This window comes from Phascolarctos cinereus, unplaced genomic scaffold (assembly GCF_003287225.1).
Source record: "Phascolarctos cinereus isolate Bilbo 61053 unplaced genomic scaffold, phaCin_HiC Scaffold_3;HRSCAF=262, whole genome shotgun sequence".
Classification (NCBI taxonomy): Eukaryota; Metazoa; Chordata; class Mammalia; order Diprotodontia; family Phascolarctidae; genus Phascolarctos; species Phascolarctos cinereus.
This window is the reverse complement of record NW_027555736.1, coordinates 13,323,560-13,350,572: the sequence shown is the minus strand read 5'-3', so window position 1 is coordinate 13,350,572 and position 27,013 is coordinate 13,323,560. Positions and strand designations below refer to the sequence as shown.

The window sequence follows — 27,013 nt, the reverse complement described above, 5'->3', positions numbered from 1 at the left end:
AATCTTCAGGCCTGGGACCTGAACACACATCCTCCCATTCTAAATTTAATCCTCTTTCCACACAAGCTGACTGCTTCGTATGTGGCACAGTTCCAAGACCCGTCTCCGCACTCCGAGAACCCAAGCTCAGATCCCACCTCAGACTTACGGTTTGTGCGACATTGGGCAAACCACTCACCCTTTCTGAGCTTCAGTTTCCCCCTCCATAAAATCAGAGAGTTGGACTCAAACACACGGCCCAAAAATCCTGAGTGTGGCCCAATGAGATGAAAATGTAATTGGGAAATATTTCATAAAATAAATAAAAATTCAATAGATCATAGGTAATGTTAATGTGTTTTTCTAATTCACCACCTGCAGGCAGGGACCCTTATCTGTGGTTTAGTGGTGTCTGTCCTATTTCTATCTGAGTTTGGACTAGATAGACCACAAAGTCCCTTTTAGTTCTAGACCGATGAAGGGAGGGAAGGGAATAAGCATTTCGTGCGTACTATGTGCCAGGCACTGTGCGAAGTGCTTTACAAATACTGCATTATCTCATTTTATCGTCTCAACAACCCTGAGAAGGAAGTACCATTATTATCCCCATTTTACAGCTGAGGAAACTGAGGCAAACAGAGGTTAAGTGACTTGCCCAGGGTCACACAGCTGGTTAGTGCAAGTGTCAAAGGCTGTATCTGAACTCAAGTCTTCCTGACCCCAAGCCTGGTCTATCCACTATGCCACCCAGCTATGATTATGGGATCTTCTGAAATTCATTTGTGATCCCACCAAAGTGGGCACATGCACACACACACACTCATACACACACATATTTTAAAAAAACCTTTCATGAATAAATTGTTTAATCACTATTTACAAGTCTTCTGTCACTCTTGTCAAAACACCAGAGGTTTTGCTCTGAAGCTATCTGCTCTTCTGGATGGCATCAGCAGCGAGTCGGGAATGAAATCAGAGGATTCTGGCTTTCTCCCAGCGCACCTCACGGCTCCTGAGGCCGTAGCGTTGCATGGGTCCCAGACCCGCCCCCAAACACTCACACACGAGCATGTGTGTGGACACCCACTCTCCCCGTGAGCGCTAAACGTCCGGTTTGAAGGCGCGGGTTGTGGGTGCCCATCCTCTGCCAATTACAGGGGGCGTAGAAGAGAACGGCCCTTTCAGTTGGTTGTTGGCTCATGATAGGCACCCACAACCCAGAATGGGGCCGAGGTGCCTTGGAAGGGAGGAAACACAGCTGACTGCAGGAAATTCTGCTCCCTGTTATGCCCAAAGTAGCGGATCCTGTAAAGGCCCGGCGGGGTGGTGTCCGCAATGTGCCATTCGATCGTCACATTGCTCTGACCGGAGGATCCTTGATGCCAGTAAAACCTGATGTCAAAAATAAAAGGAAAAACGTTTTATCTTAATGAAATGAGGTATTTTTAGAAAGTCTGAAAGAAGGGATGGCCAGAAGGGAACCCTCCTCCCTAGGAGGGACAAATAAGGAAGGTGTCTGTACCTTAGAGTCCTGGTAAGTTGCCCAGGACAACTAGAGCTTAAGTAATTTGCCTAGAGTCACAAAGGTTGAAGCGGGGGAAAAGCCTACTATGTGTCAGGCACTTCGCTATGTGCTTTACAAATATTATCTCATTTGCGCTTCATAATAGCCCTGGGAGGTAGGTGTTATTATCATATAATATGTTATATATATAATATATATGATACACAAATATATCATATATATTATTATATATTTGCCTCAGGAAACTGAGGCAAACAGGTTAAGTGACTTGCCCAAGGTCATAAAGTTAGTATGTTGCCTGAGTGGAATTTGAACTCAGGTCTTCCCCTCTATTCACCGGATCACTGCCTACCTGCCTCGAGTCAGCATATGCCCTCAACAGAGGGTGAACCCCGGGCTTCCTGATTCCACCGTCCTCTGTGAATTCTGCTGGGCTGCCTCTCACACAGCCTGCCCCCCCCCACACACACACACATATTTAATCTGTTTGTATTCAGGTTTCACCTGACGTTTTCAGAGAACAGGACTATGCCTTGTACGATCCTCAGGGCCTGGAGCATAGTAGGTGTGCAGTCAATATCTGGTGTCAGGAAGAGGAAGAGGATAATGAAGGATAGATCACATATCCTCATCGTTATGTGTTCTCTCGTTTTCCCATTTCACAAACGAAGCTCCCACCTCCAGGAGTCCCAGGGACCAGAAGTGCCCTGCCCTCCGAGCAACAGAGAACAACTGAAGTTCTCTCTGCAGGAGAATTACAGGGTCACACCTGGTTCTTAGGAAGATGCTCCGGGCAGCTGTGTGGAGGCTGGATTGCAGAGGGCAGAGACTGCTCTTTACACAAGTGAGCTCACTAACCACAGACATATACCTAGTTTGGTAGAAAGCGACAAACAAAACATCTCACTACTTCAAGGCAGCTCCATGGGTCAGAAGACCCGAATTCAAATCCTGCCCCAGATACTTTCTACCTGTATGGTCCTGGGCAAGTCACTTAATCTCAGTTTCCTCACCTATAGGATGGAGATAATTATAGCACTTCCTCCCAGGGCTGCTGTGAGGACAAGTCAAATTTGTTAAGTATTTTGACAACCTTAAAGTGCTACATAAACGCTAGTTATAAGGGCTATTATTATTATTCCTTCTACCAACCTAGACTATAACCCTCCATGACTTAGTAAGATCATACACTTAGCATTAAAAGGGATTGTACAGTCCAACCCTGTGAAATGGGGAGTGGGTTGGGGATTGCACTCAATGATCCCTAAGCTGTCTGATAGATCTAAATCTCAGATCCTATGAACCCCCTCATCTTACATATGAGGAAACTGAGGCCTTATCCAAGGTCACACAGATAGTGAGTAGCAAAGCCAAGCTTTGAATCCAGATCCCTTGGGTCTTTAAGAGTTGTGTGCAATGATGTCAAAGGAAAGAATAAGAACATCAGAATTGACCTTGAAAGCTGAGAAATCATGACCACCAAGTTTGGTCCCAAAGAAGAGATGGAAAAATGCCCCCTCCTCCCTACTTTGCAGAAGCAGGGGCTGTGGGTGTGGAACACAGCATGCGATGGCAACAGTGTGCTTCTGGTGTTTTCCCTCTTCTTTACTCTCTATTAAAGGGGATAGCTCCCAGGGGGGAAGGAGGAGGAGGAGGAGAGAGAAAGCCGTTGGAAATACAGAAACAAAAGATATCAATAAAAGTTATTTTTAAATAGTTGCCACGTAAAAGGTTGTAAATAGAAAAAGCAAGAGCAAAAAACTCTGACTGCTGTGAAGTTACAACAACTGAGCTTGAGCCCAAAGAAGAGAGAGGAGAATCCCCTCCTTCCTCCCCTTCTCTGCAAAGATACGATATGGGCAGGCGACAGGGATTCTAGCAGAGAACGTGGCTCAGGAGCTGCTGAATTGTTAGGTATTGGGTTTTTTTTCTCTTTTTTTATTCTTTGCTATAAGGGATTGGGAGCATGGGAAAGAATATATAATGAAAATGATGTAAAAACTAAAGATGTCAATGAAAATTCTGCGGATGATTTACTTTGGCACCAAAATTTACCACCACCATGCCCCATCCCTAGCAGCTATCCTGGCATGAGCCCCTCTGAATTTAGGCAGCCTGGTAGACACAGGGTCCATCATCAGAGTCAGACTCATAGCCTTTCCAGCCAGGTGAAGCCTGCCACAGCATGTGTCCTCCGCTGGAATGGCCTCCAAGAAACCAGGGTCACCCCTGGGCCAAGGTGAGACGAAGTAGAAAAAACCAATGAGTCCGTAAGACAGTTGGTGAACCCAATGCTATTCATTCAGCACCACATAGCCAATGGGTCTTGCCCATTTCACTTTCATATCCAGGCTTCAGGAACCAACCCCATTCAAGGTTTAAGAGACAGGACAGAGCGACTCACCTGGTATCCCATGAGGCATCATTATGCACTGTCTGCCACATCGCTGAAGTGTTCTCATACTTCTCAACTGTCAGGAAGGTGTGATCTGTCTAGAATATAAATAAGTTATCCAGTTGGACACTGAAAATACCCAGAGTGCCACTGACCCTAATCTGGGAACAGGGGGTTATGGGTAGGAAATGCAGAAGCCGATAGAAGAAGACCATAGAAACAGGCAAGAAGGAGGGGCAAGAGGACACCATGAGTGGGGGAAGGCAGTCCCTTGACTGCTGGAAGTACCGAGTCACAACTGTGAGGATGATGACAGCCCAAACTATATCTGGGGCAAATCACGCACAGAGGATCCAGTTTGGGTAGACAGAAGGACCAGTGGCTGTCTTCACCCTTCTCACTTCCCTTTCTCCAAAGAAGGTCCAACATTTGTTGAGCCATTGACTCACATTCACCTCCTCCCTGCCCTCTGGGCTTGGGTTTTGTTTTTCAGGCTACTCGATGTTTCTTAAGCCATCCAATAGGACAAAGCTTTTGATTAACCGAAGTATTAAACTGTGTATTATGTTGCATTTAATGGTTACAAATTGAGAGGGAAAAGAGAAAATTCCTTTTTCCAGAGACACAAAATATTTGATTTAGACTGAACCTGGGAGCAGGACAGTTCATTTAGAACAGCTGGACAACGTAAGAGACTAATGTTGAACTGTGACAAACCTGGCAATGAACTTGGGATTCTTGTGCCCTTAGAGGTTTTCCAAAGCAAGGCAGACCCCAAAGGATGGTCTCTTCCCCAAAGGGCTCTTCCTTGGAAAGGAAAAGCCCCTGAAGAGCAGTGAGCTGACCACAAGATGGAAGGGAAGTAAGGTCCACTAGCTCGGTGGATAATTAGCAGGTCAGCCTGCCCGGCTCCTCAGTGCTATGTCCACATTTGCTATATTTTGGACTTTCTTGTGAACATGTCTCCTCAAATACAATGCAAGTTCCTTAAAGGGTATCCATTATGCATTTGTAACCACAGTGCCTCATACAATGCCTAGTAAATAGTAAGTACTTACTAAATGCTTATATAATTGAATTAAATCAAGTTGAATGTGCCTGGGACTTGAATAGGTTTGGGAGGAATCCAAGAGCTCTCCTTTTTGCTGACTTGGCTGGGGACTAGGGCACAGGGCAACCAGGTGGCTCAGTGGGTAGCTCACTGGACTTAAAGTCAGAAAGATCTGAGTTTGAAACCTGCACCTGACCTCACAGGGTTGTTGTGGGGACCAATGATTTAGCATATACAATGTGCTTTATGAACCTTAAAGTACTATATAAATTGTTGTTGTTGTTGTTATTATTATTTTATTATTATTATTATTATTATTATTATTATTATTATTATTATTATTATTATTATTATTAGTGAGGCAGAGGCTTAATTAGCCAAGAACCCTGTGTTAGGACACCAGGTTCAGGAACCCAAGAGGCCTCTCTTCACCCCTGCCCACTTTTCCAGAAGCATAGTTAATTCCATATATGCAAATGACCATGCAAATCATTTACCTGGAGGCGTCAAGAGTCTCCTGAAGGAAAAGAATCTGTTTTCACGGCTAGCCTTTCAACTTTAGGCACTGCTGTTTCTCCATGGCAATGACAGAGAACATATTTCCCTGGCTGCCTGGTTCCCATGGATATCAAATAGGCTGATTAATCATATCCTTTCCAAAGAGCCCTTTGATATATCCTCCAGAAAATCGTTATATAAAAATGCAAAATGTATCAAACATCATTAGGCACGGCTCTTACTTGCTTTTTAAAAAAGTGAATTTCCAAGAAGTCCAAAATCCCCCACGGGGCCAGATCTAGACCAGCAAATGCTACACAAGAATGACGTTGTTGTGACTGGTCAGAGACAGGAGTCAGGGGGAAGGGAGTTGTTTAGCAAGAACGTCTACCAGCAGAAAGGCAGAATGACAAATGACATGGAGCCTGTCCAGGCTGGCTGTCCAGCAGAAAAACAACTTCTTCAGGGCAGTGAGACCTAGGGGTCACAGATTAAACCAAGATTGCATACAGCCCAGGATAGTAATGATGCTACAAATAGCATCATCTTTTGAACAGAGTTTAGAGGTGACTAGACTGTTGATGATATGGGTGTAGGGAGCTTCTGGTGTGGATAGTCCCCACACAAATGGACATTGACAAGTCATGCATCACTCAGAGTCTTAGAGAATTACTGAGATCGTGGAGAGGTCCAGTGACTACTTGCTCAGGGTCATGCAGCTCGTATCGAAATCCTAGACAGGATCTAAATCTAGGTCTTTTTGACTCCAAGGCTAGCTCTTAATCCAGTAAGCCTCTCTGCCTAGTCTTTGGAAATAGAAACCAAGTATAGACATTTGTTCAAAGGACCAGCAGGATACCATGGAGAAGTGAGGACTGGTCTTGGAATCAGGAAAAGCAAGTTGGACCCATCCTGGCTGTGTGACCTTGAGCAAGTCACTAACCTGTCATGCCCCAAACAGTGCTCTGAGACTCTGAGTGACTAAGGAGGTGCCGATTTCCAATGGTGAAGAGAGTTTTCACAATGGAAATTGCCGAATGCCAACAAAACCACAGGTCTAGACATATGTATACGTGTACATATGTATATGTGCATATACATATGCATATATGCAGATGTACATGTGTGTTATATTATATAGGTGTACATGTGTGTATGTGTGTGCGTATATTTGAGTATATATGAAAGGCAGTTGGACCTAGCAGATAGGAAGCAGGCTGTTGAGTCAGCAAGATCTGGGTTCAAGTCTTGCCTCTGACACATGTTGGCTATGTGACCTTGGAGAGTCAAATTACCTGCTCAGTATTTTTAGAAAATTGTCTAAGACTCTCAGATGTAGAGCAGGGGCCAATCTACATTGTCAGACAGAGTCCTCTTACCTGGGATTCTCTATACCAACAACCCCCCAAAAAATGTGCACTGCATGTCTGGTATGCATACATGGCATACATGTATGTGCTTATGTGTGTCTGTTATGTCTGTATATGGATATGTGTGATATGTAAGTGTTAGCTCCTTGAGGACAGGGATTGTCTTTTGTATCCTTAGTTCTTAATACAGTATCGGCAATACAGCAGGCACTTAATAAACATATATTGATTGATATTGTATGTTTATGTGTGCACGCAGGAGATCCATGTTTACACATATACCCTCCATAAACATTGTTTTAGCCTGATTAGTAGTTTCATTGATGTAGGAAACTGTTTGTGTGAGCACATGGATTTGCATACTCTGTATGTATGTGATGTATGTATGTACAGGAAGAGGGTGGAGAGAGAAAAGAAGAGGACAGGAGAGGGGAGGAGAGGAAAAGGAGGAGGAGAAGAGAGAGAGACAGAGAGACAGAGAGAGACAGAGAGAGACAGAGACAGAGAGAGAGACAGAGAGAGAGACAGAGAGAGAGAGAGAGACAGAGAGAGAGAGAGAGAGACAGAGACAGAGAGAGAGACAGAGACAGAGAGAGAGACAGAGAGAGACAGAGAGAGACAGAGAGGAAGGAAGAGAGGGGAGAGGGAGAGCACATCATTGCAGGGTGAGTTTTTACATATAGGTGAAGTAGACCTGATAGGATTTCAGAGGCATTGAAATCTCACCACCATATTCCCTCAACCAAAAATATTTGCCCCTGCAGTCCACCGCTATGGCTGAAATCGCCAGTGTGCACGTGAGCGCCCCCACAACTCAGCTGCACCAAGCTTTTGAAGAACATCACCTCGTTCATTGTCGGGGGCTTTTTGCTTCCTCAGCCTCACACACACAAGATGAGCAGACTTGGATGACTGAAGGTCAACGACCTGAGGCTTCATCCCAGACCAATGACTACCATCCTAGGGGACTGTGAGTTGACAAGAGACATGTCTGACACTGGGTGTCCTTGGGTGTGGGGAGGGAGCTGGAAAGTGCAGGGAGAGGGTAAGAGGCACCCAAAGAAACAGTGCAGGAGTGCTAACTCCAGTTTTCCTTCAGACCACCTTTGTGTAGTATTATAATGATTCTCACCAGGTTTTCTGCTGAATTCTTCGGGTTAGCACCAACAAACACGACCTCAGCAACCTCACCCTGAAGAAAATAGAAGTTATCTGGTGAGATATGATGAGGACATTTCTTTAAAAACAGCTAGCCTCTATATAGCACTTTAAGGTTTGCAAAGTACTACATATATACACACACACACACACATATATACATATATGCACATATATACATATATACACACATATATATATATATAATTGAGCTTCATGTAATAACTCTGGGAGATAGGTACAATTATGATCCCTATTTTACAGATGAGGAAACTGAGGCAGACAGAGGTTAAAGTGACTTGCCCAGGATCACACAGTTAGTAAATGTCTGAAGCTGGATTTGAACTCACGTCTTCCTAACTCCAAGTCCAGTACTCTATTGTCTGCACAGTCTATATTGCATCCATATTTTGGGAAGCTGCTACTGCCCCCTACCCCTCATTAACTCATTTATTTTGTATTCCAGGTGGTGCAATGTCAGGAATAGAGAGCCAGCCTCAGAGCCAGAAGGACCAGACTGGTCCAAGCCCTGCTTTTGGCCCCCACTGGTTCTGAGCAGCGACAGGTCACATAACCGACCCCTCAGGGCTCTGAGCACCAGTCCAAGGCTCTCAGCAGCAAAGAAGGTGCCAACCTGCATTGGTAGAGGAGCTTTCCTCACTTCAAAGAAATCCCGGGTCCATTCCCTGTTCCCATCTTCTGTATGTTCTCGTGTTTCTATGCTACAAGCTGCTTAAACACTAGGACTATCTCATTTTAATTGCATTTTAATTTTTGACACAACCCCTGGCACACAGCAAACACTTAATAAATGCTTGATTGAATTTTATAAAATGGCAAGAATACTGACTCAGGAGTTGGAGAATCTGCATTCAAATCCTAACAATGACACTCCCTACCTACATGACCTTGGACAAGTCACCTCCCTCCCCACATCTCCTTCAGTCCCATCCAGCTAGCTCCAGACTGATTAAATTTTACTTTCCAAGGCCCCCACTGGCTAAGCAGAGTCTATAAGGGGAATGAACCAAAAATAATGTGCAAAAGTTGCCAAGAGCCAAACTTCAGCCCACGTCAGGTAAAGTGCTCCTATGAGGTCAGCACCTTTCCCCCTATCCCAAAGGTAAATGAGACTGCTTTGGGCAGGACAGGATGGACAGCCACTGGGGTCATTTCCAACTGAAGTTCTGTCCCCCTGCATTCATAGCAGTTATTTTAAAAACCATCCAGTCTGCAGGCAGTATCATACAAAGGTTCACAGCCCACCAGCTTCTCCAGAAGCCTGAGTACACCCGCAGCAGCTCAAACTTATGGGAAGAAGCAGGGAGGATGCTGGCTGAGGACGGCTCATTAAAATCAGTCCTGGAGCACCAGGCATCTCCCCAGGTTCCAAGGGCCTGAGGATGGGCTGCAAGGAATCGTTCCATCAATTCTGAATCCACTCAGCACATCTAGGCCACAGCCTTGGGCTCCCTTCTAACCTTCTCCACATTCCAGTTTGCTTTACTGCTGATATTATTCGATAGGCAAGGATGGCAAGTAAGCCTATTACTCCTTGTTCAGACACTCCAAGGTGGATAAGTGAAATTCAACACAGCTCCAAGGCCAAGAGCAGGGAATATTCAGGAAATGCAGGTCAGCACAGATGAAGGACCAGCTGACTCTGTGACCCAGATGCAGGCGACAGCCAATGCAAAAGCAGAGATGGGAAAGGGAACACCACAACATTTCCAATTATTCAAATTTTCCAAACGGATCTGAAGTCAAGAGACCTGGGTTTGAATTCCAACTCAGCCAGTCACTAATACAGTGCCTCCAACATAGGAGGTGTTCAGCAAATGCAAGCTGATTGGCTGATTCCTTCCTCTGCCCCCTCTGGCCTCTAGTCTGCCCGCCCCTACAATGAGGGGGTTGAACCAGGTGCCTTCCTCAGCACCTTCCAGCTCACGGTCAATGACCCTGAGATTCTGGCCCTTCATCCACTCAGAGCCAAGGAGACACTGGAGGACCGTGGAGACAGACCGGGCTGGTTTTGCACCAGCCTCCCTTTTTCTTCATTCCTGAATGAAGCTTCTTATTACTGCCCTAGAGTCCTAAGTCAGGGGTGGGGAACCCGTGGCCTCGAAGCCACATGTGGCCTTCTAGGTCCTCAAGTGCGGCCCTTTGACCGAACCCGAATGACACAAAATAAATCCTTTTGTTAAGGGGATTTGTTCTGTAAAGTTGGATTCAGTCAAAGGGCCACACTTGAGGATCTAGAGGGCCACATGGGGCCTTGAGACCGTGGGTTCCCCACCCCTGGCCTAGGTGTACAACACACAGAAGTGATTTGTCAATCATCGTTGGGAGAGTCCTTTGAAAAGAGAAAAATGTATTCGGCTTCATATTAGCAAAGAGGAATGGGCCAAGAGGGTCTCTGAGTCTGAAGGGATTTCAGGCCCCGCAGGGACCCTGGAGGCCAGTGAGGCCAATAGGAAACTCCCCTTCAGCACCTGGAGAAGGGCTCCTGCCAGCCAGTGCTCCAGGGGAGGGGGCACTCACCCCCGCTCACCCATCCCGACCGTGGCTCGTCCATTCCGAGCTGGCAGAGCACCGCTGTTAGCTTTGTCCTCATTGCCAGCCTTGATCTATGCCTTGGTAACTTCCACAGGTAGCTCCGGGGCTGAGCAGAATAAGCATGATGTCATTGACTGAACCCTTCTTCCTTTCCTCCCTCTCCTCACCTCTTTCATCCAATCAGCTGCCAAATCTTGTCTTTTCTACTAACGTTCCCCATGTGTCTTCACACAGCTACCATGCTGGCTAAGGCCTCCATCGCCTCTCACCTGGGCTACTCATAAGCCTTCTGGAACATCTCTGACTCATCTCTCCCCTCTCACCCCATCCGGTGGTCACTGGCTGCTGCCAAAGGGATTTTCCCGCATGCCTCATCATCACCCTCGTCAATAAATTCCAGCAGCTCCTTCTCGCCTCCAGGATCAAACAGAAACCCTAGGTTTGGCATTTAAAGCTCTCCCAACCCTAGCGGTCTTCTTACTCTTTATCCTCCTCCTCACGCTCTGCTTTCCAGACACCTCCTCACTGCTCTACACGCAAGATGACGCCGCCTCCCATCTCCAAGCCTTTGCACTGCCTGACCCCGATGCCAGGAATGCCCTGCCTCCTCATTTCCACCTCTTAGAAAGCTTGCTTCCCTTTCAAGACTCAGATCAAGCACCAGGTTCTTCATCACGTCTCCAGCCACTCCCAAAACTACCTGGGCTCCATTCGTATGTACTTGGTGGAGCCCCATGTGAGTACACCCTGTCTCCTCCACTGAAATGTAAGCCCTTTGAGGGTGCGGAGCAGTTCGTGTATATTTGTGCATCCCCAGCTCCTGTAGCACACTGCCTAGTATGCAGAAGGCTGTAACAAATGCTTGGCAATTCTGCCTCAATTCTTGAAAGCGTGAGCTTTCATCAGTGGGTGTAGCTGATGCAGGCAGCAGCTCCTCTATGGTTTGGTCATCTTTAAGAGTTCTTAAGGAAAGGCAGCTGGAGGAGAGGCTAGAGAGATGGTCCAAATCACGATGACCAGGGTTCAAGTCCCACCTCGGAAACATCTTGGATGTGTGGCCTGGGCAAGTCACTTTATTTTGTCTTCATGCCCAGGCACTCTCTAAGACTAGAACCTGAAAATCTGCCTTGATAGAAGGAGCTTCCTTATGCCAATTAAAACCACAAGTCTAGACAAACCAAGTCTGGCCACATAAAACCCACTGCCCGATAGCAGTAACTACTCCCCTCCCTAGGGCTGCTGTGAGGATGAAATGAGGTATTTGTGAGATACTCTGCCAACCTTAAAATGCCATCCATGTGCTACCTATCACCATTAGCATTCTTCCCTAAAGCTCACAAAGTACTTTACGTCTCTGTTGTGTGTCCTTTCCTTGAGTCTGATGACAGCCCTGTGAGGAAGGTACTTCATACATCATTACCCCTGCCCATTCTAGTGATGGGAAAACAGCTACAGAGACATGAAGTCATTTACCCAGGGTCACACAAAAGCCTTGTGAAGTCGGTACCACAGACCTTATCACCACTATTTCACCTCAAGGGAAGCAGAGTCAGGCAGCAAGATTTATTAAATACCTACCGTGTGCCAAGCACTGTGCTAAGTGATGGGGATATAAAGAAAGGCAAAAATGGTCCCTGCTCTCAAGGAGCTGACAATCTAATGAAAGAGACAATACATAAATAACAAAATACAAATGATAGACATAGACGTACATGTATATACATGCACAAATATGTGTCTATACCTTGTTCTATATAGCATGAAGCTTGATATATAGGTATATATAATGCATATGTAATAAGATACAATCTATGTATATATGCATATATAAATGGAGAATGAGCCTTGTTATTGATAAGATATATATGGTATATGAATATACCTTATTTACAAGGTATGTTACATATACAAATATGCATACATACATACACACACACACACACATATGCATGCACACATACAAGGCTGATGATGGTGATCTGGGAGGGGAAAGCACTACCAGGAAAGGCATCCTGCAGAAAGCAGGATTTGAGCTGAGGGAAGCTTCCAGCAAAGGGAAGGAGACAGAGTGCTCTGGGCAGAAGAGAGGTGGAGAAGTCATCTGAAGCACCTTCCTCTTGATTCCATAGCTAATAAATGTGGGAGGCCAGATTGAACCCCAGGTCCCTCCTAACTCCAAGGGCAGTGTTCTTGCCACCACCGCCTCTCAGAACCAAAGGATTTTAAAGGAACAGTAGGAAGAGTTCAAAACCATCATCTCCAGTAGCCCCATCTCTATTGATCGCTTCTTGAGAGGACTTGACAGCCAAAATGGTGGCAGCCAAGAGTGGGAATGGACGCGGTGCCACTGAAGACAGGGGAAGTGAAACACCAGACACACAAAAGTTCAGAAATCAAGTCAAGATGCTGGCGTGTCTTGAAGGTTCTTACCATTTGGTACTCTGGCTTGGCTGGATGCAGCACATCCCCAAACGTCGTGTTCTCTGGGGTTCTATCAACTTGATTGGACGTCCAGGGCAGCATCAGCTGGCTAAAGAAGGGTGGCTCTGGCCCCCGGCTTAAATTTGCCACTGTGTCCTACAGTAGGGTAGAGAGAATCTGCTTATTTTGGAAATCCAATGCACGAACACTCACTGAGAGGCCCCTGATTTGTAGGAAGTCTCCCCTTCACTCCTGCCCCGCATTGTTGATTTTGTGATTAAAAGGGAGGCTTTCTGAAATTTGAACTGGGTGTCTGTTCTTTTAAACATATGTCTTCTCCAAATGACCAGTAGCATATACAAGATAATGAGGCTGGAGGAAGGGACCTGCCCAGGGTCACTCAGCTAACAAGTGTCTGAGACAGGATTTGGCCTCAGTCTTCCTGACTCCAAGTTCATGTTCCTTCTCAGAAATGATAATCTCTCAATTATCTGACATTGCTGAGCAAGAAAGCATTTCACATAAGCAAAGCACAATCCCTTGTAAAAACCCTTCTGCTGCCAACATAAATGTGTCCCGCACTTTCTGGGCACAGGAGAAGGTTTCCTGTCATTGATGGCTTAGAGTAGTTGTTGTAAAGTTTCCTCGCTGTACTATGGGACAGGGACACCCCTGAGGCTGTTGAGGGATGGGGATCCTTGTCCCTGTATTTTAATGGATCTGGGGGGATTCCAAGTCTGTGTCTGCCTTCGGTCTGCTCCTTGTTGGAGCTGGTGCTATGGCTCTACCTCTCTAAGTGTGCCTGTCTCTTGTAGACTCCAACCCCTTCTCCTTCCAATTCTGAGTTTCTATGATTCTGCCATTTATAACTTGAGGGTAGCTGATTCCTTCAAATTGTCCAACTCACCATGTTCATCAAATAGATTTCCATTATGAATCTGCTTTTCCATGAGGATTTCCTTGTTAGGGAGAAAATATATTGGCTGTCTAGCTCAGGTCTCTTGAGCATTCACATTTTTCAATACAAATTAATTAACTGTTATACTAGGTTTATAACTGGTGAGTTTGATTAGCATGACTCAGTTTCCCAGGACCTAATCAATGGGTTTATTAGTAAAACCCAATTTCCTCAAATCACGAGGCCAAAGCCCTGGACCAGAGGGGATGTTGTAAGGTCTTATCACTCTGAAAGTCCCCACTTCAATAAGCAGTCCACTTTCTCCTTCATCCTACATTTAACTACAATACTGTGGAAAGCCAAGACATTTTGTTATCAGGATGAACCTTACTCTGCAAAACAGATACCTAGGTTCCTGTGAAGGGAGCCCCAAAACAAATCTATTCAAATCAAATCACGCTTTCACATTTACTCTCAATATTGTGTGGATGTTATTGGCTCAAAATTTAATAAAAATAATATTTAAGAATGCATCATGCCTTAAGTATATTGATATTATATATTTAATTGGAAATAAATTAATGAAATATGGTAATAATGAAACAAATTTTACAGGTTATGTTTTGAAGTGAAAATTAAAAGGTCATCCTAGAAACTACATTCCCTATGGAGAAGGTGTTGTTCCCACCACCCCCACCACCAGACTATGAGCTCCTTGAGGACTGTTTTTTGCTTCTCTCTGCATTCCCAGTGTTTAGCACACTGGCTAGCACATAGTAGGTGCTTACTAACTATTGATTGATTGATTGAAATATGCCTAATGTATCCTTCTACTCCAAGATTAAAATGTTCTTTGAAAACCCTAAGCTAATTTTGTGTATGTTTGTATAAACTTATATGTGTACATGTTTTCCCCTTGTAGAATGTAAGTTCCCTGAGGGCAGGGATTGGTCCATTTTTTGTCTTTGTATCCCTAGCACTTAGAACACAGTAGGTGCTTAATAAAAGCATGTGGAGGGATGGATGGATGGATTAATGGATGGATGGATGGATGGATGGATGGATGGATTGGCTGATTGAGAGGTTTATCTTGGGACATTTCTTCATTGTTTCACAACTTCTGCTGGGGCTATGGGTTCCTCTACATGGCTTTAGTCTCCTAAGTTCTGCAAGTTCAGGGCTATTTCCTTAAATAGCCATAATTATTGGTAGTGATCCATGTTGGGGTGGTAAGGACACTCAAGATAGAATGAGGTGAGATCAGTGTTTGAATCTTGTCTCCAACATTTACTAGATAGACAGTGGGTTAGAGTTAACATTACATACGGGTCTGAAATGGAGGATGGATGTTATTAGTTTTAATAAGGTAAAGGATCTGATAGAAAATGGCTATTAGGTATGGAATTAGATACTGGTCCAACAGGTTAGAGACCTATTCGATTACAGTTGATTCGCTTAACTTCTCTAAGACTCAGTTTCTTCATATGCACAATGGAGATAATAGCACCAATATTACCTGTCTCACAGGCTCCTTGAAACTCAAGTGAGATAATGTATGCAAAGCATTTTGCAAAATTGTGGTGTTACAATCAATGTTGGTTACTAGTAATATTATCATTATTATTACCAGGGTCATTACTATAACTAGTTATTTGCATTAGGAAAGATTTTTCACAATTTGGGTTTCCTTAAGTAGATATACTTGTCCATATGTATTTCTCAGATAAGTGGATAGTTATTTATTGTAATGGTGAACATATACGCATGTGCGTGTATGAATGTATATGTCAGCTTGTGAAATCTTCTATTTTGACACTTATAATAAACTCTTTTGCTGATTTTTCATAGGGAGATGAATCTCTTTTGAGACGATCCCCCTATTAAAATGAGGCCAATACTTTAACCACTTTCAAACTACAGAAAAGAAATTCACACAAAATGAGGGCTCCAAGTCACTGGTCCCTCCATTATACCACTATATGCATTGAAGCCCTTTGAATGTACAAGTTACAAGGTGTTTGTTTAATAGGGAAAAAAATCTGCCTTGTTATTTCAGAATCCCATCCACCTCAAAAATGAGTGACTTTTAAGAGAGAAATAATGATGCAAAAACAATTGAATACATAAATGAAAACCCATGCAGCCCTCCCTCTTTCTCTCTACAACATGCAAGCACCGGCATTACCGTGGCAATGGCCCTGGCGAGACCTCTGAACAGCTGAATATAGGCGGAGAGAGTATGGGGACCGTAAATCGTGGACGCTGCCTCATAGCGTTGAACCTGCGGGGAGAGGACAAAGGCATCTGTAACCCAGACATCAGTGTTCACCCGCACAGTCCCATGGGCGTGTGAATGAGAAACGGACTTCAAGGCAGCTGGTGCTTCGGGGCTCACCTGGTATTCTTCATAGGTGGCGATGTAATGCGTATAAACATTGCAGAGTCCGGCAATCACCACACTCATGTTCTGCCTCCCGCTAGTCTCGAATTCCTCAGCACCAGGAGAGGGAGTACAAAAGAGAAAAGAACATAATCAAAGCACATCTCGGGGCAAAGTCCAGTCACAGAACGAGCATTCGTCTTTCTAGTCTTGCGTAGGGACTTGTCCTCATCATTAAACAACTCAAATATTCCATGTTAAAAGTTCTCGAAGTGACCCCAACTCTCTTATCGCACACAGGCGACTGAGTGATTTCAATTAAAAATTAGTGCCTTAAGGAGCTCAGGTGTAACTCCGTGTAACTGAGAATTTTTAATTCTGTGCTGTAATTCGTGAAGTTTTTAAAATAAACATTTGATTAAAAAAATAAACACCTTGTATCTGGTTGGTTGGTTGTCTTTCATGCTCAAAGAGGACCAAAATGACATCATTATGTTGGAGTCAAGGTACGGAGTGTCCGACTGTGACTGATCAGACTGCCCCAAGCTCAGAAGGCTCTACAGGTCAGGCACAAACAGTGCATGTGAACATTTGGGGTGGATTCTCTAAATTTACACATCTGTTTCTTTTGAGACACTGCAGTTAAGCTTCTTTCTATTTAAGGTTAAGATTTCCTTAAAGTTTCTCTGAAAGAAAAGTCATAGTCATAGCTAACATTTCTATAGCACTGTAAGCAACCTCACTCAACAAGCATTTATTTATCAAGCACTTACTATGTGTCAGGCCCTGGGCTAAGAGCTGGGGATACAAAGAAAGTCAAAAGTCAAAACCTGATCTCCAGGAGCCTCACAGCCTAATGCAAGGTTTACAAATCTCTTTCCCCATAAACAGCCCTAATAAAGTGAGATCAATTATTTAGCCATTTTCAATTGGATTGTAAAAGAGAAATTTACATAAAATGAGTATCCCAAATTCACTGGTCTTTCTGTTACACCACGATGCGTCCCTTTTGAATGTGTAAGTTATAGGGTGCTTATTTAAGAAAAAAAAAAGTCTCATCTTAGGGCTTCCGACTACCAATGCTTACTAATTATGAGGCCCTGGATATGTCATTTAATCTCTCAGTAACTGCTTCCTAGTCACAGACATCTTGAAATCTATTACCTCACTGAGAGATCCCCAAATCACAATCATTTGTGTGGATTTTAAAAATTAAAGTGCAGTCAAGGCTAATGAAGGCCAGCTAAAATCTTCATTATGTCTTCAATTTCCTAGTTTTTATTTCTCCTTACCAACTAATACCCTTAAGATAGGTAGAGTATCCCATGATGTTAAGCAAGATAATGAGAGGTACCAAGGTAGAGACATCTAGAATTCTTGAAAATTGGAGACAATCATTAAAATGTCAAGGATTTTAACTTTTCACTTACCTTTTGAACGGCCTCTCGAAGTCGCCTTCCAGACATCGTCCTGAGCCAGAGAAAGAGATATTTGAAATCAAAGGAAGGTATTTTAAGAATTGAAAAGTACAAAAACCTGTTGACCTGTTTCACTGCCTTTCTCTACTGCTGCTGATGCCTTCCCCACTAAGGCTTCCTTCAATCTCGCCTGTATTTATATTGTATGTGCTGAGGCATAGATATATAAATATATAGATGTACACATACACACATATGTGTATACACACACACACACACACACACACACACACATATATATGCTGTCTCCCCCATTAAAATGTAAACTTCTTGGTAAAATGGACAGTTTTGATTACACTGTTTTTTTTAAATTACACGAATAAAATCAATGCAGCTAAAATTAGAAGAGCAGTAGGAAATTAAGGTGGGGGGATCTTTGTAGCAAGTTACCCTGATAAAGGCCTCATTCCTAAGATACATAGAGAACTAAACCAAATTTATAAAAATAAGAGCCATTCCCAATTCATAAACAGCCAAAGGATATGAATAGGAAGTTTTCAGAGAAAGAAATCCAAGCTATCAATAGCCATATGGGAAAAAAAAAGCTCTAAATCTCTAATAATTAGAGAGATGCAAATAAAAACAACTATGAGGTATGACCTCATACCCATAAGATTAGCTAAATTGACACAAAAGGAAAATGACAAATGCTGGAGGGACTATGGGAAGACAGGTCCTTTAATACAATCTTGGTGGGACTGTGAACCGCTTCAACCAACCTAAAAAACAATTTGGAACTATGCCCAAAAAAACTATTCAACTATGCATACTCTTTGATCCAGAAATCTAGGTCCCCTGAACCACTACTATGTCTATATACCAAAGAGGTTAAAGAAGAATGAAAACGACCCATATGTACAAAAATGTTTGTAGCGGCTCTTTTTGTGGTGGCAAGGATTTGAAAACTGATAGGGTGCCCATTAATTGGAGGATGGCTGGACGAGTTCTTTGCTGTTCAGTCACTTCAGTCATGTCTGACTCGTCGTGACCCCATCTGGGGTTTTCTTGGCAAAGATGCTAACGTGGTTTGCCATTTCCTTCTTCAGCTCATTTTACAGATGAGGAAACTGAGGCAAACTGGGTGAAGTGACTTGCCCAGCTAGTAAGTGTCTGAGGCCAGATTTGAACTTATAAAGATGAGTCTTCCTCACTCCAGGCCCAGCACTCTATCCACTGTACCACCTAGCTGTCCCAAACAAGTTATAGCATGTGAATTTGGTGGAATACTAAGAAATGACAAGCAAGATGGTTTCAGAAAAACATGGGAAGACTTGTATGAACTGATGCAAAGTGAAGTGAGTAGAGCGAAGAGAACAATTTATAAAAATAACAACAATATTGATAATAAACTTTTAAAAAATTAATGAGTTTTGTTTTTCTTGCCTTCTCAGTGGGGGAGGGAAGAGAGAGGTAGAGAACTCAGACGAAAAATAAAATAAAATTCAAGTTAAAAAATGCAAGCTTCTTAAAAGCAGAGACTATTTGGGCTTTTTTTTTTTGTAAGCACCTAGCTCAGTAACTAGAACATAAGTGTTTAATGCTTGCTATCTGATGATTGATGGAGAATAGCTTAAGTAGAGGGGAAATGATACAACCTGTGCTGGGGGAGAGCTCACCAGTGTCCTTGACAAAGGACTCTCAACATTCTTAATGCCTAATTCATTTATCATACAGTATATAATGCTGGCTGGTTAAAGTGCTATCATCAATCAATCAATCAACCATGTACCAGGCACTGTCCTAGACACAGTGAAAACAATGACTAAGAATGAACCACTCCTTACTCCCAAGGAGCTAGCATTCTAAGGGTAAGACAGTCAGAACATATAAAAATAATACAGTATTAATATCACTGTGAGGCTGCCTCCATACTGTGTAATATTATTTTAGGTTTCTCAAAGGACAGATTATATATTTTCATTGCAGTGTCGATATAATTCATGATGGCAGCTTTTTTTTTTCTTAGTACTTGCTAATTAGGGTTGAGGATGGTCTCTCCTTCCCCCTAAACCACATTTGTGTGCTCATGCCAGAATGAAGTCTGCATCTCCACTGATATTATCTTCAGCTGACACTAAACAAGAAAAAACAGATGTACACTCTCCAGGGACATCCGAATAACCTTGGGAATTGGGAGATTTTAATCTGCTTATTACTCCTTGATGCTAATTCTGATAGAGTCAGATTCTTGGTAGGGAATGGAAATGTCCAGCTGAGCATCTTCTATCGCCCATCCAGAGTGGCTCCAACAGTGAACAACATATATTCAGTTAACATTTAAAAAACTGCCAACAAAAGAGGGGAGGGGGAGAGGGTCATACGTCAGCTCTCCAGGAATAGCAGCTATCGCCAAGGATCCAAGAGTGATGATCTGGATGTCAACAATCTCAGGATGCCAGGGGTTAGGTCTTGACATCTTCAGTATAAAAAAAGAAGTAAGGATTTTAATTTTTATCTTATTAGATGGATAGCTATATTTTCCCTCCAGTCGCTTTCTGAATAATGGATCTTGTATTGGAGACTTGGTCCAAACTCTGCTTCTAACACATATTAGATGCCCAACACCCCACCCCGCCCCCAGGTAAGTCAAGTGTAAAGGTGGGGATCGATTGTACAGATCAGTCACCCCACCCCCACTTTAAAGAACATATAACATACTCTAGACCTGATACCTTTATCAGCTGAGGACAAATCTATTGAATAAGTCAATCAATAAAAGGCATCATGCTAACATATACCATGTCATACCCTGGGGGTCTTCCATAAAAGATCAAGTCAATGTAGAACCCAGAATGATTCGAGTCTGCCAGTGCAGAGGAGAGAACAATGCCAACCAACCACTGAGAAGGAATGGGGAGATGGGGGGGGGGTGGAGGGGAGGGTCCTCCTTTTCCCTGCCCCTTCTCCCCACCTTTTAGCATTATGAACTTTACAGAATCAGAGAATCTCACCAGCCTCCTAACAAGGTCTCCAGAATAGGAGTGGCTGGTTGTAGTGTTACTGCATTTGTAAAGTACAAATATCTCATTTCATGCCCTGGCAGGTAACTCCTATTACAGTTATCCCTTCCACATCATAGAAGTTAGGGGCATGATGCCCACTCAATCTGGAAAATCCATGTAAAATTTTTTTGGCCCTCCCTTCTTACCAGAGAAGAAATCTGAATTAAAAGATAAAATATGTTGGTGTTATGCAATGCTATACATTTATGCATTTCTGAGCTTCTAAATGTTTCTGTATTGTCTGTGTGTCACACACAGCTTCTGCAAAACTCCCCAAAAAGTCCCCATTTAATTTCTCATGCTGACCCAGGATATGTCAAAACCTCGATGGGGAAAGCCCTGATATGGAAGGGATAACTATTATCTCCATTCTGCAGAAGAAAAAACTGAGGCAGACAGAGGTCAAGAGACTTGATCAGGATCCCACAGCAACAAGATTATATAGGCACTTATCGTAGATCCCATTCAAATCCACAAGCGAATAAAGGCAGATATGTGTTTCCAGCACCTCTCCTGTATTGAGGAGGATGGGCTTCGGTTTATGACAATCCTTGGTCTCATCGGATGGCTCTCCCAGTAGCTGGTCACGAATGCTGTCCCAAAGAGGGTCTCCTTCAGTTGCACCTGTGAGAAGCCACACGATAAATAAGATGCCTTGAGTATCTCCCCCCACCACTACTGCCCCCATGTCTGATGAAGTCATCCCTTTCCTAACGTTTCTTCTGTCTAATCACACGGTGTAGATTGTGCTCTGATCATGCCACTCCTTGGCTTAAAAAAAAATGTCAATGGCTCCACTTTGCCTAATAAACAAAGCATCAGATCGACTCTGGTGTTCAGTCATTTATTCAGTCAGTCAGTCAGTCAACCAACAAGTATTTATTAAGCACCTGCAGTGTGCCTAGGATTGTGTGGGGTCCGGGGTATCCAAAGACACAGCACCAAGTAGCTCCTGCCCATTAGTCCCCAGTATTCTATCAATTATAAGCATTTTGTTCCCCTCCCAACTCGAGGAGAAGAGAGGTGAGAGCTCTCTCTTCTGAATGTGGTTGTGCTCTATGCCTGGGCTCACCTACCCTTCCAAAGTCAGGAGAAGTCTACATGGATTCCACTTTTTCCCTTCCTGGGAGCCCAGACCGCGTGGAGAACCACAGTGTCCCCGGATGACTGACTAGAGGGAACACATTTGGGATGTGCCTGTGCTCTATGCCTGGGCTCACCTGCCCTTCCAAAGTCAGGAGAAGTCTACGTGGATTCCACTTTTTCCCTTCCTGGGAGCCCAGATCGCGTGGAGAACCACAGTGTCCCGGGATGACTGACTAGAGGGAACACGTTTGGGATGTGCCTGTGCTCTATATTTCATTTATGGTTATTTTATGTTTGTCCTTTATGGTTATGCTATATTTAGTATATGGTTTAGATATGGACCCTAAATCATAGATAAATGTGCTTAGAATAATATTATTTCAGAGCCAAAAGGGTCCCTGGAGATCATGTAATCCATTCTCCTTAATTTATAGATGCGGAAACTGAGGCCCAGGTATTAACGTTGAGGATTGTCCATCTTGCTTCTCTCAGGGTACACAGTTAGGAAGTGGCAAAGCCAGGAGAAGAACCCACTTCTCTCTACTCCTGTGCCAGCTCCCACCCTCCCATCCCAGACCCTCCACATGCCTGCCTGCCCTTTGGACATCTGTAATCCCACATAAATCCAAATTCTGCTCATATCCCTAGCGCCAGCCATCCCCACGCGGGAATTTTAATGGCCTTTGACTTTGGCCCAGGGAAGAGCCATATCCTAGTGGGGAGAGTGTTGTATTTAGAGTCAGAAAACCTGACTTAGACCCTGGTTTTTCCACATCCTACAGGTGTGTCCCAAAGTAAGTCACCAGCCTCTCTGTGCCTCAGCTTCCTGCTCTGTAAAAATGGGGTGAGGACTGGCTGGGGGATCTCCCAGGCTCTGCCAATTCTGAATCCTATGAACCAGTCAAGTGACCAAGGAAGTCCTGTAAAAGGTGGTCAAACTGACAAACAACAAAGAACAAACATCCTGGCAGACATAATCAGCCCACCCTGCCTGGTTCGATCATTGATGCTTTACAATCTGGGCCCAATTCGGTCATCCTCACCTTGGGTAAAATTGAGGCCTCCAACGCCATCAATGGTACCAGCTGCAAAGCTGTGGCCGAGGGCAGGTTTACAGGTTTTTGCCTAAAGGAGTGGTTTTCAACAAACAAGAAATAAAAGTTTAGTGGCATAAATCCCCATTTCCAAAAGTTCGATTCAATTAAATGAACATTTGTTAAGCACTTACTATGTGCAGGCACTGTGTAGGGAATCAAAAACAAGAATAAAAGGCAGCCCCTGCCCTCAGGGAGCTTACATTCTTCAGGGGGATACAAATAAATAAGCAGATAATTTAAGGGCAGGGAAGAGGGAGAGAGAAAACTAACACCTGGGGGAATCAGGGAAGGGGATCCTGGGAGGTGGCTTCTGAGCCGACCCTGGGTGGAAGGCAGAAATTCTAAGCTGTGGAGTCAAGGTCATGGGAGAGAGCCTCTGCAAGGGTTTATGGGCAAGAGATGGAGTTTGGGGTGAATAAGTCCCCGGTTTATCTGGAAGAGTGCATGAGGAGGAGGAATGTATGCTACCATATGCATAAACGCTAGTAAGCCAGAGCCCCACTGTGGAGGGCTTCAGAGGTCAAGCTGAGGACGTCGGGTTTATCCTGAAGGCGATAAGGAACCAGGGATGATTCTGGAGCAGGGGGGGATGTGGTTAGACCTGGGCCTTAGGAAAATTCTTGTGGAAGATGTACTGGAGAGAAGGGGGCTAGAGGCAAGAGGACCAACAGAGTTTTCTTGCTTCTCCCAGGACCTGAACTAGAATGGTGAGGATGGACACCAGAGACATTCTGCATCTATTGCTCTGCTGGGTTTCTGCCCTTCCTGGGACAAACCCATCACCCGAAATCTCACCACCAAGCCCTGAACTCAAGCTGTGATGGACTCCTCCTCCCTCAGCCTCCTCTCACCTCTGCTTAGAGAGCTGGAAGGTGCTGTGCCAAACTCTTCCCACTGCCTTCCTTTACAGGGGCAGAGACTGGCCTCTCGGCTCACTCCACTTTGCATTTGCTGCTCTGCCTGGTTTCATCTCCATGAAACAAGATGCCGCTGTGCCAGGCACACCTAGCCTCCCCCCCACCTCACTTTCCAGCCTCCCTTGGTGGGTCGTCTCCCTCAGTCAGAGGGCAAGCTCCTTGAGGGCATCCCCAACACTTAGCACAGTGCCTGGCACATCATTGGCAGTTAATTAATGTGGATCAGATGGGTTTTATTGGATTGGAGGTGAGACAGACCAGACACAGCAACCGATTGGTTACAGGGCATGACAGGGAGCAAAGAATAAAGAATAACTTTGAAGGGACCAGAAGGATAGTAATGCCTCCAATGGAAACAGAGAACTTTGGAGAAGAGGTGGGGTTAGAGGGGAAGAGGTGAGCTCTTTCAAATGTGGAGTGTTTGAGATGGCAGGAATACATGCAGGTGGAGGTACCCAGCAGGCAACTGGAGATATGAGACAAGCTCAGGAGAGAGATGAAGAGGGAAGAGAGACGGAGAGCTGGAGATCAGATAGATGTGGATCTATGCGCGGGTCTTGTATAAATATGTGTGTATGTGTGTATATGTAACTGTGAGTATAGATACATAGATAGATACACAAATATATATCATCCCTGTATAGAGGCCTCATACATGTATATACATATATGTATGCATGTATATGCCCACACATCTCACATGTACATGTCTACACATACATACAGATGTGAATCATATATGTATGCATGTGTATATGTGTGTATAGATATATATATGTAAAAAGATACACAAATATATACCTTCCCTGTACAGCAGCCTCGTACAGATGTGTACATATATGTATGCCCATATATCTCATGTATACATGTATACACATACATGCACAATACACATACGGCTCCTATATGTGTATAAATTAGGCATGTATCATATATGTATATATACAAAGCCTATTACAGGGATGGCATGTGTATATGTGTGTACATTTATATGTATATGTGTGTATGCATACATATATATATGTATATATATACATATATATATGTATATATATGTGTATATATATACATATATATATATGTATATATACATGTGGATATATATATATATATACATATATATATATGTATATATACATGTGGATATATATGAGGCTTCTGTCCAGGGATAATAACCGAGCCCATGGGAGCTGATGAGATCACCAAGAGCAAGACAGAGAGAAGGGAGGAGGGCCCAGGACGAGGCTTCAAAGGCCACCTTTGAGACGCCTGATGTCCACCACAGAGGCTGACTGGCTCAGCAGCCTGACAGAGGGGTATTCACCGTGTGTGTGGAATTGAGCTGCACAGTGACATCCGTCATGTTGACCCACTGGTGAGCTGCGGACAGAGGACCGAGGATCTCCTGAGAGGCCGTGGCGTACAGTTCCTGAAACACACACGTGTCAAAGGGAAGCAGGTCAATTCAGTGGTTATCAGTAGTCACACATTAAGCCTGTGTGCCTGGCTCTGTGCTTGGCCCTGGGGTTACAAAGGAAAGAACCACTCCTTTCAAGAAACTGGGGCAGGGAGAGGTGGATGCTGCAGCTTGGGTGCAGATAAATAAATACAAATTATATACCAAGCAACATGAAGTGATTTCAAGGGGAAGGGTGTATTAAAAATGGTGGGATCAAGAAGGGCCTTGCTTCATAGATGATTGGTGCCTGAGCGGAGCTTTGAAGAGGGCCAGGTACTTTATAGTGGTAGCCAGGAGGGAGAAGACTCCAGGCATGGAAACTGAGCCAAGACTGTGAAAGAAAGAAGACCAGAGGAAGTCACACTTGACAAGTGACTATCAGCAGAAGCCCATGACCCCTTAAAGTCTTGGAGGCCCAAAGCTGGAAACCCAGGGCTGCAGTCTACATCATCATTCCTTGAAAGAAGAGGCCTAGTAGAAAGAAAGCTGGGCTTGAAATCAAGAGTAGACCTGAGTTTGAACCTTGGCTCTGACACTTAGAAGGTGTGTGTGTGTGTGTGTGTCTCTGTGTGTGTCTGTGTGACTGCAGGCAAGCCTCTTAAGCTTGCTGAGCAAGCTTCAGTTTCCTCATTTTAAGATTTAATGATGATAATACCTATTTGCATGACCTACTTCATACAGTTGCTGGCATGAGACCATTTTGTAAAACCTTAAAGTATTACACAGGCCTCAGTTTTAATTACTATAGACTCCACTCCTGATCCCCCTGAATCTGATAGGTGAACTCTGCCTATTGTGGCCAGGGCCCAGGCCTCTGTGCAACCTTGTCCTAACCCTGCACAGGTACTCCCCTCTCCCTTTCCAGCTCCCCCTTGTACATTTTCTTCCCCCATCGGGAGGGAAGCTTCCTAAGGGCAAGGATTGTCTTATTTACCTGTATTTGTATCCCCAGTGCTAAGTCATTGCATAGTACATATTAAGTGTCTAATAAATGCTTTAACTAGCTACCTATCTCATTAGATCTCATGATGTGTACATATTAAGTGTCTAAGGAATGCTAATAAGTGTCTAATAAATAATAAAATCTAACAAAGTATCTAATAAATGATAATAAGTGTCTAAATGCTTTGGCTACCTATCTCATTAGACCACATGATATGTACATATTAAACGTCTAAGAAATGCTAATGAGTGCCTAATAAATAATAAAATCTAATAAAGTATCTAATAAATGCTTTAACTAGCTGCCAGTCTCATTAGCTCACATGATATGAGGAAATAACACTAACTTCAGAATTGGAGGACGTGGATTCAAAACCCATATAAGAAGCTCACTACCTCTGTGACCTTGCTCAAGTCTCATGGTCTCTCTCAGCCTCAGTTATCTCCCCTGTAAGGAGGGGGATGGCCTTGATGACTTTGGAGGTCTCTCTCAGCTCCAGGATCCTTTCTTGCTTTAATCTTGTGAGGACAGTCACAAAGAAGGAGGGGCAGGAGTCTGAGGGGAGACAGAACCCCAAAAGGTGTCACTTCCCCATGGGTTAGGGAGTGTTCTTTAGAAACAGCCGGGACCCAGCAGACATGGAGGCTTTGAACCAACAGTCGGGATGACCTGACTGAGTGAGAGCGAGAGCTCAGCTCTTGCGGTCTCAGCCAAGGACAGAGAGAACACTCACTCTTCCTACATGGCAAAACCACAGAGCTATAACCAGGAATCTTGGTTCCTGAGGCATGTACCACAAA

At 44.0% G+C, this 27,013-nt stretch overlaps 1 protein-coding gene across 1 annotated transcript in view; it reads right to left on the bottom strand.

The window, feature by feature from the left end:
- Positions 1-814: 814 nt before the first annotated feature.
- The window catches only part of ASAH2 (N-acylsphingosine amidohydrolase 2), a 63,370-nt gene continuing 37,171 nt past the window's right edge, over positions 815-27,013 (bottom strand). Inside the window, 11 exon segments of the mRNA XM_078150712.1 lie at positions 815-1,371; positions 3,909-3,997; positions 7,951-8,010; positions 12,963-13,109; positions 16,037-16,132; positions 16,247-16,342; positions 17,662-17,701; positions 20,031-20,125; positions 21,220-21,335; positions 22,841-22,922; positions 25,136-25,240. Of these exon segments, the coding sequence (XP_078006838.1) occupies positions 1,161-1,371; positions 3,909-3,997; positions 7,951-8,010; positions 12,963-13,109; positions 16,037-16,132; positions 16,247-16,342; positions 17,662-17,701; positions 20,031-20,125; positions 21,220-21,335; positions 22,841-22,922; positions 25,136-25,240 (1,137 nt within the window). The 3' untranslated portion in view covers positions 815-1,160.